The following is a 19,418-nucleotide window of genomic DNA, read 5'->3' on the forward strand; positions in this document are numbered from 1 at the left end:
CCAAGGCAGCTAAGCCCACAGCATGACGCTCCTCCAACACTTCTGGGGGATCCCAGGGTGGGAGCTCGTCTACGGAACTTCAGTCCCGTATGGCTCCAGTCCTGTCAGGACAGTTGGGTAAGAGATCTGATAACCTTCGGGTACAAGATCAGTTTCAGTCTGTCTCCCCCAAACAGGTTCTTCAAGACAGGTCTACCTCTGCCTCCAGAAAAAGGGCATCAGTTACTGACAGCCATTGCAAAACTGCAGGACATGGGAGTAGTGGTCCCGGTTCCGGTAGATCAGCGTTCCCGGGGCTACTACTCCAGTCTGTTTCTGGTACCGAAGCCGGACGGCTCGGTACGTCCCATTTTAAACTTAAAGAATTTGAACCCGTACTTGTATGTGGTCAAGTTCAAGATGGAATCCCTGCAGTCTGTGATCCAGGGTCTGGAAGAGGGAGAGTTCTTGGTATCAATCGATATCAAGGACGCTTACCTGCACATTCCCATTTGGCCTCCGCACCAGGCATATCTTCGGTTTGCAGTGCAGGATCGCCATTTGCAGTTCCAGGCACTACCGTTTGGCCTCTCATCGGCACCTCGGGTATTCACCAAGGTGATGGCGGTCATGATGGAGGTTCTTCGTACACTGGGAGTTACTATCATCCCCTACTTGGACGACCTTCTGTTGAAGAGTCGTTCCCAGGAGACCCTGCTGGAACACATTCGGCTCACGCAGAAGATTCTCACCTCTCACGGGTGGATTCTCAATTTAACAAAATCACACCTTCAACCCACTCAGCGTCTCTTATTTCTGGGAATGATCCTGGATACCAGCCAGATGCGGGTGTTTCTGCCGGCGGACAAGATCCAATCTCTGCAGGTCCTGGTCAGGCTGGTCCTGAGTCGCAGACGAGTGTCGGTCCATCTGTGCACCAGACTATTGGGAAAGATGGTGTCCACATTCGAAGCGATACAGTTCGGCCGGTTTCATTCCCGCCCGTTTCAGCTGTCACTACTCAAGCAGTGGTCGGGGTCTCACTTACACCTACACCAGATGGTAACCCTGTCCCCTCAAGCTCGTCTGTCCTTACTTTGGTGGCTCAACACCGCCAACCTGAATCAGGGAAGAAGGTTTGCGATTTGGGAATGGACCCTCATCACCACAGATGCCAGCCTCCGAGGCTGGGGAGCGGTCACCCTAGAACGTCAGTTCCAAGGACTTTGGACGACTCAGGAGAGTCTCCTGTCAATCAACGTCCTGGAGCTCAGAGCGGTTTATTACGCTCTTCTCCAGGCCAGGACTCTTCTACAGGGAAAAGCTGTACGGGTGCAATCCGACAACTCAACGACCGTGGCTTACATCAACAAGCAGGGAGGCACCCGCAGTTGTGCAGCCATGAGGGAGGTCAGCAGAATCTTGGTCTGGGCTCAGAACCACTCACTGATCCTGTCAGCCGTGTTCATACCCGGAGTAGAAAACTGGGAGGCAGATTTTCTCAGTCGGCGGGACGTTCATCAAGGAGAGTGGTGCTTGCACCCTCAAATCTTTCAAAAATTGATCCACCGCTGGGGTTGCCCCCAAGTGGACCTGATGGCGTCCCGCCACAACTTTCAGCTTCCCAGGTTCTTCGCAAGGACACGAGACCCTCAGGCAGAAGGGGTGGACGCGCTGGTCGCTCCTTGGCCCTTCCAGTATGTGTATCTCTTTCCTCCTTTCCCTTTGATTCCGCGAGTACTTCAGCGGATCAGGAGAGAGGGTGTCACGGCTCTGTTGGTAGCACCAGACTGGCCACGCCGGTCGTGGTACACCAATCTGACATCTCTGCTGATAGACGAGCCGTGGCCCCTGCCACCTCAGGAAGACCTGCTCAGTCAGGGTCCGTTCTTTCACCCAGATTTACGTCGTCTTCATTTGACGGCGTGGCTGCTGAAAGGTCCATCCTGAGAAGAGCGGGCATACCTCGAGCAGTTATACCAACTATGCTTAGAGCTAGGAAAGAGGTCACATCAGCACACTATCACCGCATATGGCGTTCATATGTGGCTTGGTGTGAGAGACGTGGGGTTTCCACCTGCCTGTTCAAAAAGGCGAGGCTACTTCTGTTCCTACAGGAGGGTTTGACTTCAGGGCTGAGACTGAATACCTTAAAGGTTCAGGTCTCGGCTCTCTCCATTTTTTTCCAAAAGAAATTGGCCTTCCTTCCAGAAGTACAAACCTTTTTTCAGGGGGTGCTGCGTTTACAGCCACCCATTCGTCCTCCAACGGCTCCTTGGGACCTGGATCTGGTCCTTAAGTTTTTGCAAACTTCGGTTTTTGAACCTTTGGAGGAAGTGGACCTTCGCTATCTGACGTGGAAGGTAGTGCTTTTGCTGGCTCTGGCTTCGGCCAGACGAGTTTCAGAATTGGGGGCTCTGTCATGTCGACCCCCTTTTCTTCAGTTTCATGCTGACAGAGCGGAGCTCCGTACAAGTCTTACTTTTTTGCCTAAGGTGGTATCGGCTTTTCACTTGAACCAGCCCATTGTGGTTCCTGCCCTTCCAAATGATACACCTGATGCGAGATCTCTGGATGTAGTGAGGGCTCTACGAATCTATGTTAACCGTACAGCCTCCATTAGAAAGTCGGACACTCTATTTGTTACCTACGACCCGATACGTCGTGGATGGCCGGCTTCAAAGCAGACTATTTCTAGGTGGATTCGCTTGACTATCCGTCAGGCTTATGTTTCTTCTTCTCAAACTCCGCCTCAGTGCATCACGGCACATTCAACCAGATCGGTGGGTTCTTCTTGGGCGGCTGCCCGAGGGGTTTCTCTCCAACAGCTCTGTCGTGCTGCTACCTGGTCGGGCTGTAGGACTTTCGTCAAGTTCTACAGGTTTGATACCTTTGCGGCCTCTGCATCAGTCTTTGGCCGCAGGGTGTTATGGGGTTCTCAGCGCTCACCCACCCGGGTTGAAGGCTCTGGGACGTCCCCAGTGTAACTCCAGTGACACCTGGTGGATGAAGGAGAAAGAGGGATTTTGTACTTACCAGTAAATCCTTTTCTCCGAGTCCACAGGTGTCACTGGACGCCCGCCCAGCGCTGTTCTCTCCAATTACTTTAAAGTTCCCTGTTAGGGTTCCTTAGGTTTTGTTATTACGTTGTCTGTTGACTATGAACGTTTGAGTTTTCAGTGTTATTCTCACTGTCTCTTGTTTCTTCTTTACTTCTAGTATGGAAGGATGTATGTGGTATTAACCTCCTCTTGGAAGTGTGTTTTATCTTCCTGCTCCCTTCCGGGCACAAACTTTAGGACTGGCCTGGGGGGGAAGTAGAAGGGGAGGAGTTAGCCACTCTAATCTTTTTTAAAGTGCCCATGCTCCCTATGGTCGCCTTCTATTCCCCAGTGTAACTCCAGTGACACCTGTGGACTCGGAGAAAAGGATTTACTGGTAAGTACAAAATCCCTCTTTTTCTTCTAGATGAACAAAATCTTTTTTCTTCTGATCTAAACTCGTGCCCTCGCGTCCTAGATTCCTGTCTAGCAAAAAAAAGGGTGCTTGTCACTAATTACAAGCAAACAGATCACAGGTGAGGATGGTTACATTTAGTAGCCATTCAAACCCGTTGTGTTAATTTGTGTGCATGTTATCAGGCCAAAATCTCCAGGGTATGTAAACTTTTGATCAGGGTCATTTGGGTAGTTTCTGTTGTCATTATGATATAAAACGAGTAAACACAGTTGTTTGCCAGTAAATTTGAAATAGAGAAACCTTTAGCACACTGGGTGACACTTAAAATATTTATTCAAGATAAAATGACATTAACATCAGACATATGAAGAGAGTTCCTCCTTACCCAGCGGAGGTGGTGCAGCCAGGGAAGATGTTAACAGAGTGTTTCCAAAAAAGTGCTCACCCTGTAGGCTCCACAGGTCTGATGCTGGCTTAGGTCCTTTATGGGTGGTTGCAATCCTGGGCCACAGTTGTTTGCCAATAAATGTCGTCACCCAACCACTAACCATGAGTGACAGAAAAGTTTGTGAGTTATCAAGTTATCATTCATATTCTCTGACACATTGCCAGAAAATCAAATTCTGCTGCTAGGGTATGTAAACTTATGAGCACAACTGTGTGTGTATATATATATATATATATATATATATATATATATATATATATATATATATATATATATATATATATATATATATATATATATATATATATATATATATATATATATATATATATATGTATGTATGTTTATGTAAATATAGTCTGTCCCCTAGTCCTTGAACCAGAGGTGTGAGGCACTCGCCAAAACAACACCAATCTAGACAGTGTTGTGTCAATTAGGGATTTTATTACATAACAGGGTTCAAATAGGCAAAATATCCATCAAATTATCTCCAAACATGCCCCGACGTTTCGGTCCTATAACAGAGGACCTTGATCAAGGAGCTCAGTGTTTGGTACACGGCAACAACTGTTATGGAATAAAATCCCTAATTGACACAACACTGTCTGGATTGGTGTTGTTTTGGCGAGTGCCTCACACCTCTGGTTCAAGGACTAGGGGACAGACTATACTTTGGGTACATTTACCCATTGTTAGGCACCCCACTGCTATACATTCAAGTGCGAGTGCGGTCACCTCCCTTTGTTGACTTTAGTAATTAGATCAACATAGCCTTGTAGTGAATTGTAAAACAAGCAAAATAAAGTCCAAAAATCATATACATTTATTATAAAAGTCTCTTATTCCACACGCCGCCTCACCCCAATGTCCGTACTGACTAACGTGATCTGGTCTCGGGCAAATTGTGCAGTAATAAAGAATCATTTCCACACAGGAGTCGCTGGAGGAACGACGTCGGCGACAGAAGGTGGAGCGCCTGGAAAGGATTTTTCATTTAAATGAAAGAAGGTGCAGCCTAGCTCCAATATATGGCACCGAGGTCCTTAGTGTCTGTACCCTGAAACACTCTGGTCTAGGTGTGCATGACCACAGCCTCCAGACCAGTGCATTACGCAGGGTCCTCTTCAGCCCAGAGCAGCGCCTGGAACAGCTCCGCCCCCTTATTGAGAGGTATGCAGCCAAAGAATGGCGAGTGTGCGAGCCCAAGTGTACATGTCAGTGTTACCCACACAGTTCCCGGGCTGACCCCTACATTTCCTGTCCCCTCCCACATGGACATGTGTGACGCCTGCCTCCCCTGTCCCCTCCCGCTTAAAAATGTGTGACTCCTACCTCCCCTATCCCCTCCCTGGTGGACGTGGGTGACGCCTGCCTCCCCTGGTGGACGTGGGTGACGCCTGCCTCCCCTGGTGGACGTGGGTGACGCCTGCCTCCCCTGGTGGACGTGGGTGGCGCCTGCCTCCCCTGGTGGACGTGGGTGACGCCTGCCTCCCCTGGTGGACGTGGGTGACGCCTGCCTCCCCTGGTGGACGTGGGTGACGCCTGCCTCCCCTGGTGGACGTGGGTGACGCCTGCCTCCCCTGGTGGACGTGGGTGACGCCTGCCTCCCCTGGTGGACGTGGGTGACGCCTGCCTCCCCTGGTGGACGTGGGTGACGCCTGCCTCCCCTGGCGGACGTGGGTGACGCCTGCCTCCCCTGGCGGACGTGGGTGAGGCCTGCCTCCCCTTTCGGACGTGGGTGAGGCCTGCCTCCCCTGTCCCCTCCCTGGTTGACGTGTGTGGCGCCTGCCTCCCCTGTCCCCTCCCTGGTTGACGCCTGCCTCCCCTCTCTCCTACAGGTTTATATTTGCTATGCCTCCTGTGGAGGCCCCACCGATTAGCCTGCATACCTCTCATCCTCCGCCCTCCGTCATTCTTGAAGAGTCTGTGTTCAAAGACACGTTATCCAGAGAACTGACCCCACACAGCCGGTGTCTGCATCGAATCATCTCCAATATGAGGACACAGTTCCCAGACCTGCGACTTATACAGTATGACTGTGGTAAGTGGTATATTGGGGGATTCTGAGAGCAGATGCTTAGGGCTTGGTGGGTCCCAGAGTTCCTGGATACCAGCTGCAGATGTTTCTTCTACTTGGTGTCTCCATCAAATGTAACCTGAATCCTCCATCAGCAGGCGTCCTCTAATCAGCACTCCTTTCTCCTGTGTCCCTTTCTGCAGGGAAGCTCCAGACCTTAGATCGCCTTCTGCGCCAGCTAAAGTCAGGAGGCCATCGGGTTCTAATATTCACTCAGATGACACGCATGTTGGATGTCTTGGAGCAATTCCTCAATTATCACGGACATATATATGTGCGACTAGACGGGTCTACACGTGTGGAACAGAGACAGGTGATGGGGGAATACAATCTTCTGCTGTTTATAGGATGGGACTTTAATCTTAATTCTCAGTTGGACTGACCTTTATTTGGCGGTCTCTTAATCCAAATTTGCAAAGAAATCCCAAAATTTGGTATGTAGGATTGGGTAGGTCTATGTGAGCAATCTGGAAGGTCTCCTGGGGATGTGGGTAATGGAGCCTTGGCCAATATTGAGTAGGTGGGGATCGGGTGGGTCCATGTGAGCACCTGGAGGTGTCCCCTGGTTATGTGGGTAATGGAGGTTTGGCCAGTAATGAGGAGGAGGGATCAGGTGGGTCCATGTGATCACCTGGTGATGTGGGTCTTGAGGCGCCACTTCCTGGGCGTTTTGACGTGTATTATAGAAGCAGCACTTCCTGGCCACTGTGAGGTGTACTATAGAAGCGGCACTTCCTCCCCGCCTTGATGTGTACTATAGAAGCGGCACTTCTTCCCCGATGTGACATGTACTATAGAAGAGGCACTTCTTCCCCGCTGTGACGTGTACTATAGAAGCGGCACTTCCTGGCCACTGGGACGTGTACTATAGAAGCGGCACTTCCTCCCCGATGTGACGTGTACTATAGAAGCGGCACTTCTTCCCCAATGTGACGTGTACTATAGAAGCGGCACTTCTTCCCCGCTGTGACGTGTACTATAGAAGCGGCACTTCTTCCCGCTGTGACGTGTACTATAGAAGCGGCACTTCCTCCCCGCCGTGACGTGTACTATAGAAGCGGCACTTCCTCCCCTCCGTGACGTGTACTATAGAAGCGGCACTTCCTCCCCGCCTTGACGTGTACTATAGAAGCGGCTCTTCCCGCCGTGACGTGTACTATAGAAGCGGCACTTCCTCCCCGCCGTGACGTGTTTTATAGAAGTGGCACTTCCTCCCCGCCGTGACGTGTTTTATAGAAGTGGCACTTCCTCCCCGCCTTGATGTGTACTATAGAAGCGGCACTTCTTCCCCGATGTGACATGTACTATAGAAGCGGCACTTCTTCCCCGCTGTGACGTGTACTATAGAAGCGGCACTTCCTGGCCGCTGTGACGTGTACTATAGAAGCGGCACTTCCTGGCCACTGTGACGTGTACTATAGAAGCGGCACTTCCTCCCCGCCGTGATGTGTACTATAGAAGTGGCACTTCCTCCCCGCTGTAGGTGTTCTCATTGTATTACTCCATTGGTGGTGATGGCATGCTCTGGTTTGTCTGCATTTCCTGCAGGTGTTGATGGAACGGTTTAACATGGACAAGCGCATATTCTGTTTTATCCTGTCCACACGGAGTGGCGGTGTGGGAGTCAACCTTACCGGGGCAGATACGGTCATCTTCTATGACAGTGACTGGAATCCTACTATGGATGCTCAAGCACAAGATCGCTGCCACCGCATTGGCCAGACACGGGACGTGCATATATACAGGTATGTTACACATGCCTCGTCCCCACCCATCCTATCCTCTGTGCCCCTATCCCATCACCCCCACCCAAATGTGCCATCCTGTCCCCCTGTCCTGCCCTCCTGGGACAGCGGCGGTGTAATTCCATCAGTACATCTCTGCCATTTGTTCCTCCCTGTTCTTCCACCTCTGTTCTCTTCTCTTTGCAGGCTGGTGAGCGAACGCACTGTGGAGGAGAATATTCTGAAGAAGGCCCAGCAGAAGCGTATGTTGGGGGATATGGCTATAGAAGGAGGAAACTTCACCACAGCCTACTTCAAGCAGGTGTTGTCTCCATTGCTACTTGTACACACTTCCCCCATCATGTAGGTTACATTGCACAGTCTGAGCTCCTCCCGTATAAGAAGATTTCTCCTTCGGGAGACATCAGGGGCCACAGGCTTTACAATGGTTAGTGAAGTGGGAGAGAGCACCAGCACCCTAGAGGTTAAACTTCAACTGCCTCCCAGGCAGCCAGGCTCCTCCCCGCCTCCAGGCCAAGGGACCTCCCCCCCACATCAGCCCCTCCCCCGGGGACATTAGGCAGGGAACTGTGAAGAGTTCCCGCCACTGACATCCCTTCCTGTCATACCTTATCTGGGCGACCTTCTGCTGAAGAGTCTCTTTCGAGAGACCCTGTTGGAGAACATCCTTCTCACCCAGAGAACCGTCATAACTCACGGGTGGATCCTCAACTTTGAGAAGTCGCAGTTTCAACCAGCTCAGCGTCTTTTATTTTTAGGATTTATCCTGGACACTGTCCAGATGAAGGTCTTTTTACCAACCGACAAGATCCAATCCCTACAGGCCTTGGTCAGGCTAGTCCTGCGTTGCAGACAGGTGTCTGTGTACATCTTTGCACCAGGCTCCTGGGGAAGATGGTGTCCACTTTCGAGGCGATCCAGTACGGGCGTTTTAGCTGTCTCTTCTCCATCAATGGTCGGGATCACACCTTCACCTCCAGCTCGTCTGTCCTTACTGTGGTGGCTGAACACCACCAATCTCCAGCAAGGAAAACGATATGCGATTTCGGGTTGGACCCTCCTCACAACAGATGCCAGCCTCCGGGGTTGGGAAGCGGTCACCTTGGAACACCAGTTCCAAGAGTTACGGACAAGACAGGAGAGTCTCCCCTCAATCAACGTTCTGGAACTAAGCTGTTTATTACGCCCTTCTCCTGGCGAAACATCTTCAGGGCAAGGCCATCCGCGTCCATTCCGACAACTCCACGGCCGTGGTGTATATCAACAAGCAGGGAGGCACCTGCAGTTGCGAGGCCATAAAGGAGGTCAGCAGAATCCTTCTTTGGGAGCGGACTCACGCTCTAGCCCCGTCGGCCATTTTTATAACCAGAGTAGAAAATTGGGAGGCCGATTTTTTTTTTTTTTTTTTCAGTCGGCAGGATATACATCAGGGAGAATGGTGCTTACACCCTCACATATTTCAGAGCTTGATCCATCGGTGGGGCCATCATCAGGTGGACCTGATGGCGTCCCGCCACAACTTTCAACTCCCCAGACGCGAGACCCACAAGCAGAAGGGGTGGATGCGCTGGTCGTTCCATGGACTTTTCAGTTTGTGTACCTCTTTCTGCCGTTCCTGTTGATACCTCGAGATCTTCAATGCATCCGGAGAGGAGTCACGGCTCTGTTGATCGCACCACGTCGGTCGTGGCACACCAATCTAACAACAATAATGATAGAAGAGCCGTGGCCCCTGCCTCTTCAGGATGACCTTCTCAGCCAGGGACCTTTCATCTTCCCAGATTTAGGTCGTCTTCATATGACGGCGTGGCTGCTGAAAGGTCCATCCTGAGGCGTGCTGGTATTCCTAGAGCAGTGCTACGGGCAAGGAAAGAGGTCACCTGAGCACACTATCACCGCATATAGCGTTCCTATGTGGCTTGGTGTGGGGTTTCCACGACCCTGTTTAAAAAGGCGAGACTCCTCCTCCTTTTCTACAAGACTGGTTCAGTTTGGGACTGAAGCTGAATACCATGAAGGTGAAGGTCTTGTGGTTCCAGCATTCACACAGGACTCGACGGAAGCAAGGTCACTTGGATGTGGTCAGGGCTCTGCGCATCTGTGACTCGCACGGCCCCAATTAGAAAGTCTGATGTTCTTTTTGTCACCTACGACCTAATACGCCGTGGGTGGCCAGCTCTAAGCAAACACTTTCTAGGTGGATTCGGGTGACCATTTGTCAGGCTTATGTCGCCTCTTCCCAGTCACCTCCTGCTTGCATAACAGCGAACTCAACCAGGTCGGTGGGTCCCTCTTGGGCGGCTGCCCGAGGGATCCCAGCAACTCTGCCGAGCTACTACATAGTCGGCCGTAGAACCTTGTTATTTTTTACAGGTTTGATACCTTTGTGGCTCCAGCTTCATTGTTTGGCCGCACAGTTTTACAGGGTTCTCAGCGCTCGCCCGCCGGGTTGGAAGCTCTGGGACCTCCCCGGTGTAACTCCAGTGACACCTAGTGGATGGAGAAAGAGGGATTTTCTCCAAGTTCACATGTGTCACTGGACGCCTGCCTCAGCGCTGTTCTCTACTTAGCCCTAGGGTAAGTTGGGTGGTTACCTTGGAGTTTTTCAGTTACAACTGTATGTTATGATGTCTGTTGACTCTCAGTGTTGTGTATGTGTTGATATTCTGTGTTTTTCTCACTGTTTTCTTCTCTACCTTATGTTTTGAATGTTGGTATGTGGTGTTTAACCTCCTCTTTCGGGCACAATCTAGGACTGCCTGGGAGGGGAAGTAGAAGGGAGCAAGTGCCCATGCTCCCTGAGGTCGCCTTCTATTCCCCAGTGTAACTCCAGTGACACCTGCGGACTTGGAGAAAAGGATTCACGGTAAGTAAAAAATCCCTCTTTAGTAGCAGGCCAACCTCTTTTGAACCCATATAGCACAAAAAAAGTCTGATTTGCAAAAAAAATGCTGCGCACATAAATGTGTAACGCACGGACCACATCCAAAGAAGACTGTTCAGGAGAAGCATCTGGCCCTCAAAAGGCAGGGACCACAATCTCCTGGTTGACGTGAAATCTGGACACTACCTTAGGGAGATGAGAAGGAACGGTTCAAAGAACTGCCCGATCAGAATGGAAGATCGGAAACGGGGACTAACAGGACAGAGTTGACAGGTCCAACACCCTCCCGGCCGAAGCAATTGCCATCAGAAAACTGTCTTCCAGGTGAGCCAACAAACGGCCACTGATCGTAAGGGCTCAAACGGTGGGGCCTGAAGAGCAGCCAGTACCAGAAAGGTCCCCCGGTGCTACCGGGGGAACAAATATAGGTTGGATATGTAGGACACCCTGCATGAATATGCAGACATCCGCCAACAACACCAACTTCTCACGGAACAAGATGGACAACGCTGAAACCTGTACCTTCAAAGAAGATCAGCGCAATCCGGCCTCCAGGCCCTTCTGTAAGAATCCTGACCAAGCTAATCCTGGTACTGAAGTGGCGAGCATGACACCAGGAAAAGTAAGCCCACCAGATGCGATGTTAAGAGGGCGCAGGGATCTTTTTCTCTGCCCATTAAAAAATGCAGGATGGCATGGCAGCCCAACTACAAGTGCCACCCAGGTGGTTGATATAAGCCACCGTTGAAGCATTGTCCAACTGGACCAGCTCGGGACGACCCCTGAGCCAGGCTTCCGTTAAGCAAAGGTCCCGGAAGACTGCCCTCATTTCGAGGGCATTGATCGACAGTTTCGTTTCCGGAGCATTCCAAAGTCCCTGGAACGATCTGTGGCAGATTACTATCCTTCACCTGTGGAGACTGGCATCTTTGCTGAGGAGAGTCCACTGGTGGATCCAAAATGGTCTCCCTGCTGATGTACAAGACACCAATGCTGGGGCCCCTTTCTTCTTGGATTTACTGCTAGAAGACCACCAGGCACTGTATATGCTTAAGCAGTGAAATAGACAGGCAGCCATTAGGTACAGATAACACAGTATAGTGCTGACAGGCAGTGATAGAGGTAATGCAGTACACAATACACAGCAAGCATACAGGCATACAATGCAATGACAGACAGGCAGCCATTAGGTACAGATAACACAGTATAGTGCTGCTGACAGGCAGTGATAGAGGTAATGCGGTACACAATACACAGCAGGCATACAATGCAATGACAGACCGGCAGTCTATATGGTACAGATAACACAGTATAGAGCTGACAGGCAGTGATAGAGGTAATGCAGTACACAATACACAGCAAGCATACAGGCATACAATGCAATGACAGACCGGCAGTCTATATGGTACAGATAACACAGTATAGTTCTGACAGGCAGTGATAGTGTTATACAGTACACAATACACAGTAAGCATACAGGCATACAATGCAATGACAGACCGGCATCCTATATGGTACAGATAACACAGTATAGTGCTGACAGGCAGTGATAGAGGTAATGCAGTACACAATACACAGCATACAATGCAATGACAGACAGGCAGCCTATATGGTACAGATAACACAGTGGATCCGATATGATTTCCCGGCGGTCGGGATCCCGGCGGTCGGAATCCCGACACTGGAATCCCGACCGCCGAAATCCCGACAAGGGGGGGACATGGATCGCCCCCCCTTGCGGGCTCGCTGCGCTCGCCACGCAGCGGGCCCGGTGCCTCGCTACGCTCGGCACGCTATTTTATTCTCCCTCTATGGGTGTCGTGGACACCCACGGAGGGAGAAAGTTTCGGGATTTCGGCGGTCGGGATTCCAGTGTCGGGATTCCGACCGCCGGGAAATTAACCGCATCCCAACACAGTATAGTGCTGACAGGCAGTGATAGTGGTAATGCAGTACACAATACACAGCAGGCATACAATGCAATGACAGACAGGCAGCCTATATGGTACAGATAACACAGTATAGTGCTGCTGACAGGCAGTGATAGCGGTAATGCAGTACACAATACACAGCAAGCATACAGGCATACAATGCAAAGACAGACAGGCAGCCTATATGGAACAGATAACACAGTATAGTGCTGACAGGCAGTGATAGTGTTATACAGTACACAATACACAGCAAGCATACAGGCATACAATGCAATGACAGACAGGCAGCCTATATGGTACAGATAACACAGTATAGTGCTGCTGACAGGCGGTGATAGTGGTTATACAGTACACAATACACAGCAGGCATACAATGCAATGACAGACAGGCAGCCTATATGGAACAGATAACACAGTATAGTGCTGACAGGCAGTGATAGCGGTAATGCAGTACACAATACACAGCAAGCATACAGGCATACAATGCAATGACAGACAGGCAGCCTATATGGTACAGATAACACAGTATACGTCTGACAGGCAGTGATAGAGGTAATGCAGTACACAATACACAGCAGGCATACAATGCAATGACAGACAGGCAGCCTATATGGAACAGATAACACAGTATAGTGCTGACAGGCAGTGATAGAGGTAATGCAGTACACAATACACAGCAGGCATACAATGCAATGACAGACCGGCAGCCTATATGGTACAGGTAACACAGTATAGTGCTGACAGGCAGTGATAGAGGTAATGCAGTACACAATACACAGCATACAGGCATACAATGCAATGACAGACAGGCAGCCTATATGGTACAGGTAACACAGTATAGTGCTGACAGGCGGTGATAGAGGTAATGCAGTACACAATACACAGCATACAGGCATACAATGCAATGACAGACAGGCAGCCTATATGGTACAGATAACACAGTATAGTGCTGCTGACAGGCAGTGATAGCGGTAATGCAGTACACAATACACAGCATACAGGCATACAATGCAATGACAGACCGGCAGCCTATATGGTACAGATAACACAGTATAGTGCTGCTGACAGGCAGTGATAGCGGTAATGCAGTACACAATACACAGCATACAGGCATACAATGCAATGACAGACCGGCAGCCTATATGGTACAGATAACATAGTAAAGTGCTGCTGACAGGCAGTGATAGAGGTAATGCAGTACATAATACACAGCAGGCATACAATGCAATGACAGACAGGCAGCCTATATGGTACAGATAACACAGTATAGTGCTGACAGGCAGTGATAGAGGTAATGCAGTACACAATACACAGCAGGCATACAATGCAATGACAGACAGGCAGCCTATATGGTACAGATAACACAGTATAGTGCTGACAGGCGGTGATAGAGGTAATGCAGTACATAATACACAGCAGGCATACAATGCAATGACAGACAGGCAGCCTATATGGTACAGATAACACAGTATAGTGCTGACAGGCAGTGATAGAGGTAATGCAGTACACAATACACAGCATACAGGCATACAATGCAATGACAGACAGGCAGCCTATATGGTACAGATAACATAGTAAAGTGCTGCTGACAGGCAGTGATAGAGGTAATGCAGTACATAATACACAGCAGGCATACAATGCAATGACAGACAGGCAGCCTATATGGTACATATAACACAGTATAGTGCGGACAGGCAGTGATAGTGTTATACAGTACACAATACACAGTAAGCATACAGGCATACAATGCAATGACAGACAGGCAGCCTATATGGTACAGATAACACGGTACTTATGTAGTATCTGGGCTGCCGATTTTTTGATTGTATGCCTTAAGTTAAGGCATACAATCAGATGCGATGCGATATCGCATCGCATCGCATCCGACCCGATTTTTCCATAGGAATCAATGTTAAAATGATTCCTATGGAAAAATGGGTCCTTTTCATACCCCTACTATCCAAGTGGGCATGGAGTTGGATATAAACCTGTGGCGAGCGTAGCGAGCCACCGAGCCCGAAGCGTGGCGAGCGAAGCGAGCCCCGCGAGGGGACGGTATTCGTCCCCTCGCGGGGCTCGCTTCGCTCGCCACGCTTCGGGCTCGGTGGCTCGCTACGCTCGCCACAGGTTTATATCCAACTCCATGCCCACTTGGATAGTAGGGGTATGAAAAGGACCCATTTTTCCCATTGAATTCCATGTTAAAATGGACTCAGTCCATTTTAACATTGATTCCTATGGAAAAATCGGGTCATCGCATCGCATCGCATCGAATCGCATGGTCGCATGCGATGCGATGCGATCTCCCGATCCGACCCGATTTAGAAATCGGCAGCCCAGATACTACATAAGTACCGATAACACAGTATAGTGCTGACAGGCAGTGATAGAGGTAATGCAGTACATAATACACAGCAGGCATACAATGCAATGACAGACAGGCAGCCTATATGGTACAGATAACACAGTATAGTGCTGACAGGCAGTGATAGAGGTAATGCAGTACACAATACACAGCATACAGGCATACAATGCAATGACAGACAGGCAGCCTATATGGTACAGATAACACAGTATAGTGCTGACAGGCAGTGATAGAGGTAATGCAGTACACAATACACAGCATACAGGCATACAATGCAATGACAGACAGGCAGCCTATATGGTACAGATAACACAGTATAGTGCTGACAGGCGGTGATAGAGGTAATGCAGTACACAATACACAGCAGGCATACAATGCAATGACAGACAGGCAGCCTATATGGTACAGATAACACAGTATAGTGCTGACAGGCAGTGATAGAGGTAATGCAGTACATAATACACAGCAGGCATACAGGCATACAATGCAATGACAGACAGGCAGCCTATATGGTACAGGTAACACAGTATAGTGCTGACAGGCAGTGATAGTGGTAATGCAGTACACAATACACAGCATACAGGCATACAATGCAATGACAGACAGGCAGCCTATATGGTACAGGTAACACAGTATAGTGCTGACAGGCAGTGATAGTGTTATACAGTACATAATACACAGCAGGCATACAGGCATACAATGCAATGACAGACAGGCAGCCTATATGGTACAGATAACACAGTATAGTGCTGACAGGCAGTGATAGCGGTAATGCAGTACACAATACACAGCAAGCATACAATGCAATGACAGACAGGCAGCCTATATGGTACAGATAACACCGTATAGTGCTGACAGGCAGTGATAGTGGTAATGCAGTACACAATACACAGCAGGTATACAATGCAATGACAGACAGGCAGCCTATATGGTACAGATAACACAGTATAGTGCTGACAGGCAGTGATAGCGGTAATGCAGTACACAATACACAGCAAGCATACAATGCAATGACAGATCAGCAGCCTATATGGTACAGATAACACAGTATAGTGCTGACAGGCAGTGATAGAGGTAATGCAGTACACAATACACAGCAGGTATACAATGCAATGACAGACAGGCAGCCTATATGGTACAGATAACATAGTATAGTGCTGACAGGCAGTGATAGAGGTAATGCAGTACACAATACACAGCAGGCATACAATGCAATGACAGACAGGCAGCCTATATGGTACAGATAACACAGTATAGTGCTGACAGGCAGTGATAGAGGTAATGCAGTACACAATACACAGCAGGCATACAGGCATACAATGCAATGACAGACAGGCAGCCTATATGGTACATATAACACAGTATAGTGCTGCTGACAGGCAGTGATAGAGGTAATGCAGTACACAATACACAATAGGCATGCAATGCAATGACAGGCAGCCTATATGGTACAGATAACACAGTATAGTGCTGACAGGCAGTGATAGCGGTAATGCAGTACACAGTAAGCATACAGGCATACAATGCAATGACAGACAGGCAGCCTATATGGTACAGATAACACAGTATAGTGCTGACAGGCAGTGATAGAGGTAATGCAGTACACAATACACAGCATACAGGCATACAATGCAATGACAGACCGGCAGCCTATATGGTACAGATAACACAGTATAGTGCTGCTGACAGGCAGTGATAGCGGTAATGCAGTACACAATACACAGCATACAGGCATACAATGCAATGACAGACCGGCAGCCTATATGGTACAGATAACACAGTATACATCTGACAGGCAGTGATAGAGGTAATGCAGTACACAATACACAGCAGGCATACAATGTAATGACAGACAGGCAGCCTATATGGTACAGATAACACAGTATAGTGCTGACAGGCAGTGATAGAGGTAATGCAGTACACAATACACAGCAGGCATACAATGCAATGACAGACAGGCAGCCTATATGGTACAGATAACACAGTATAGTGCTGCTGACAGGCAGTGATAGCGGTAATGCAGTACACAATACACAGCAAGCATACAGGCATACAATGCAATGACAGACAGGCAGCCTATATGGTACAGATAACACAGTATAGTGCTGACAGGCGGTGATATTGTTATACAGTACACAGTAAGCATACAGGCATACAATGCAAAGACAGACAGGCAGCCTATATGGAACAGATAACACAGTATAGTGCTGACAGGCGGTGATAGTGTTATACAGTACACAGTAAGCATACAGGCATACAATGCAAAGACAGACAGGCAGCCTATATGGTACAGATAACACAGTATAGTGCTGACAGGCAGTGATAGTGTTATACAGTACACAGTAAGCATACAGGCATACAATGCAAAGACAGACAGGCAGCGTATATGGTACAGATAACACAGTATAGTGCTGACAGGCGGTGATAGTGTTATACAGTACACAGTAAGCATACAGGCATACAATGCAAAGACAGACAGGCAGCTTATATGGAACAGATAACACAGTATAGTGCTGACAGGCGGTGATAGTGTTATACAGTACACAGTAAGCATACAGGCATACAATGCAAAGACAGACAGGCAGCCTATATGGTACAGATAACACAGTATAGTGCTGACAGGCAGTGATAGTGTTATACAGTACACAGCAAGCATACAGGCATACAATGCAAAGACAGACAGGCAGCCTATATGGTACAGATAACACAGTATAGTGCTGACAGGCAGTGATAGTGTTATACAGTACACAGTAAGCATACAGGCATACAATGCAAAGACAGACAGGCAGCGTATATGGTACAGATAACACAGTATAGTGCTGACAGGCAGTGATAGTGTTATACAGTACACAGTACACAGTAAGCATACAGGCATACAATGCAAAGACAGACAGGCAGCCTATATGGTACAGATAACACAGTATAGTGCTGACAGGCGGTGATATTGTTATACAGTACACAGTAAGCATACAGGAATACAATGCAAAGACAGACAGGCAGCCTATATGGTACAGATAACACAGTATAGTGCTGACAGGCGGTGATAGTGTTATACAGTACACAGTAAGCATACAGGCATACAATGCAAAGACAGACAGGCAGCTTATATGGAACAGATAACACAGTATAGTGCTGACAGGCGGTGATAGTGTTATACAGTACACAGTAAGCATACAGGCATACAATGCAAAGACAGACAGGCAGCTTATATGGAACAGATAACACAGTATAGTGCTGACAGGCGGTGATAGTGTTATACAGTACACAGTAAGCATACAGGCATACAATGCAAAGACAGACAGGCAGCCTATATGGTACAGATAACACAGTATAGTGCTGACAGGCAGTGATAGTGTTATACAGTACACAGTAAGCATACAGGCATACAATGCAAAGACAGACAGGCAGCTTATATGGAACAGATAACACAGTATAGTGCTGACAGGCGGTGATAGTGTTATACAGTACACAGTAAGCATACAGGCATACAATGCAAAGACAGACAGGCAGCCTATATGGTACAGATAACACAGTATAGTGCTGCTGACAGGCGGTGATAGTGGTTATACAGTACACAATACACAGCAGGCATACAATGCAATGACAGACAGGCAGCCTATATGGTACAGATAACACAGTATAGTGCTGACAGGCAGTGATATTGTTATACAGTACACAGTAAGCATACAGGCATACAATGCAAAGACAGACAGGCAGCCTATATGGTACAGATAACACAGTATAGTGCTGACAGGCAGTGATAGTGTTATACAGTACACAGCAAGCATACAGGCATACAATGCAAAGACAGACAGGCAGCCTATATGGTACAGATAACACAGTATAGTGCTGACAGGCAGTGATAGTGTTATACAGTACACAGTAAGCATACAGGCATACAATGCAAAGACAGACAGGCAGCCTATATGGTACAGATAACACAGTATAGTGCTGACAGGCGGTGATAGTGTTATACAGTACACAATACACAGCAAGCATACAGGAATACAATGCAAAGACAGACAGGCAGCCTATATGGTACAGATAACACAGTATAGTGCTGACAGGCAGTGATAGTGTTATACAGTACACAATACACAGTAAGCATACAGGAATACAATGCAAAGACAGACAGGCAGCCTATATGGTACAGATAACACAGTATAGTGCTGACAGGCAGTGATAGTGTTATACAGTACACAATACACAGCAAGCATACAGGCATACAATGCAAAGACAGACAGGCAGCGTATATGGTACAGATAACACAGTATAGTGCTGACAGGCAGTGATAGTGTTATACAGTACACAGTACACAGTAAGCATACAGGCATACAATGCAAAGACAGACAGGCAGCCTATATGGTACAGATAACACAGTATAGTGCTGACAGGCGGTGATATTGTTATACAGTACACAGTAAGCATACAGGAATACAATGCAAAGACAGACAGGCAGCCTATATGGTACAGATAACACAGTATAGTGCTGACAGGCGGTGATAGTGTTATACAGTACACAATACACAG

At 48.4% G+C, this 19,418-nt stretch overlaps 1 protein-coding gene across 1 annotated transcript in view; it reads left to right on the forward strand.

Annotated features, from left to right (window-relative positions):
- The window catches only part of LOC146019710 (uncharacterized), a 45,996-nt gene that overhangs the window by 13,903 nt on the left and 12,675 nt on the right, over positions 1-19,418 (forward strand). Inside the window, exons 2-6 of the mRNA XM_083152200.1 lie at positions 4,821-5,056; positions 5,725-5,927; positions 6,107-6,276; positions 7,512-7,708; positions 7,895-8,009. Coding sequence (XP_083008326.1) covers positions 4,821-5,056; positions 5,725-5,927; positions 6,107-6,276; positions 7,512-7,708; positions 7,895-8,009 — 921 coding nt within the window. The remainder of the gene's footprint in view (positions 1-4,820; positions 5,057-5,724; positions 5,928-6,106; positions 6,277-7,511; positions 7,709-7,894; positions 8,010-19,418) is intronic.

The sequence above is a fragment of the Crinia signifera genome, chromosome 7, assembly GCF_055691185.1.
Source record: "Crinia signifera chromosome 7, ASM5569118v1, whole genome shotgun sequence".
NCBI classification, from domain to species: Eukaryota; Metazoa; Chordata; class Amphibia; order Anura; family Myobatrachidae; genus Crinia; species Crinia signifera.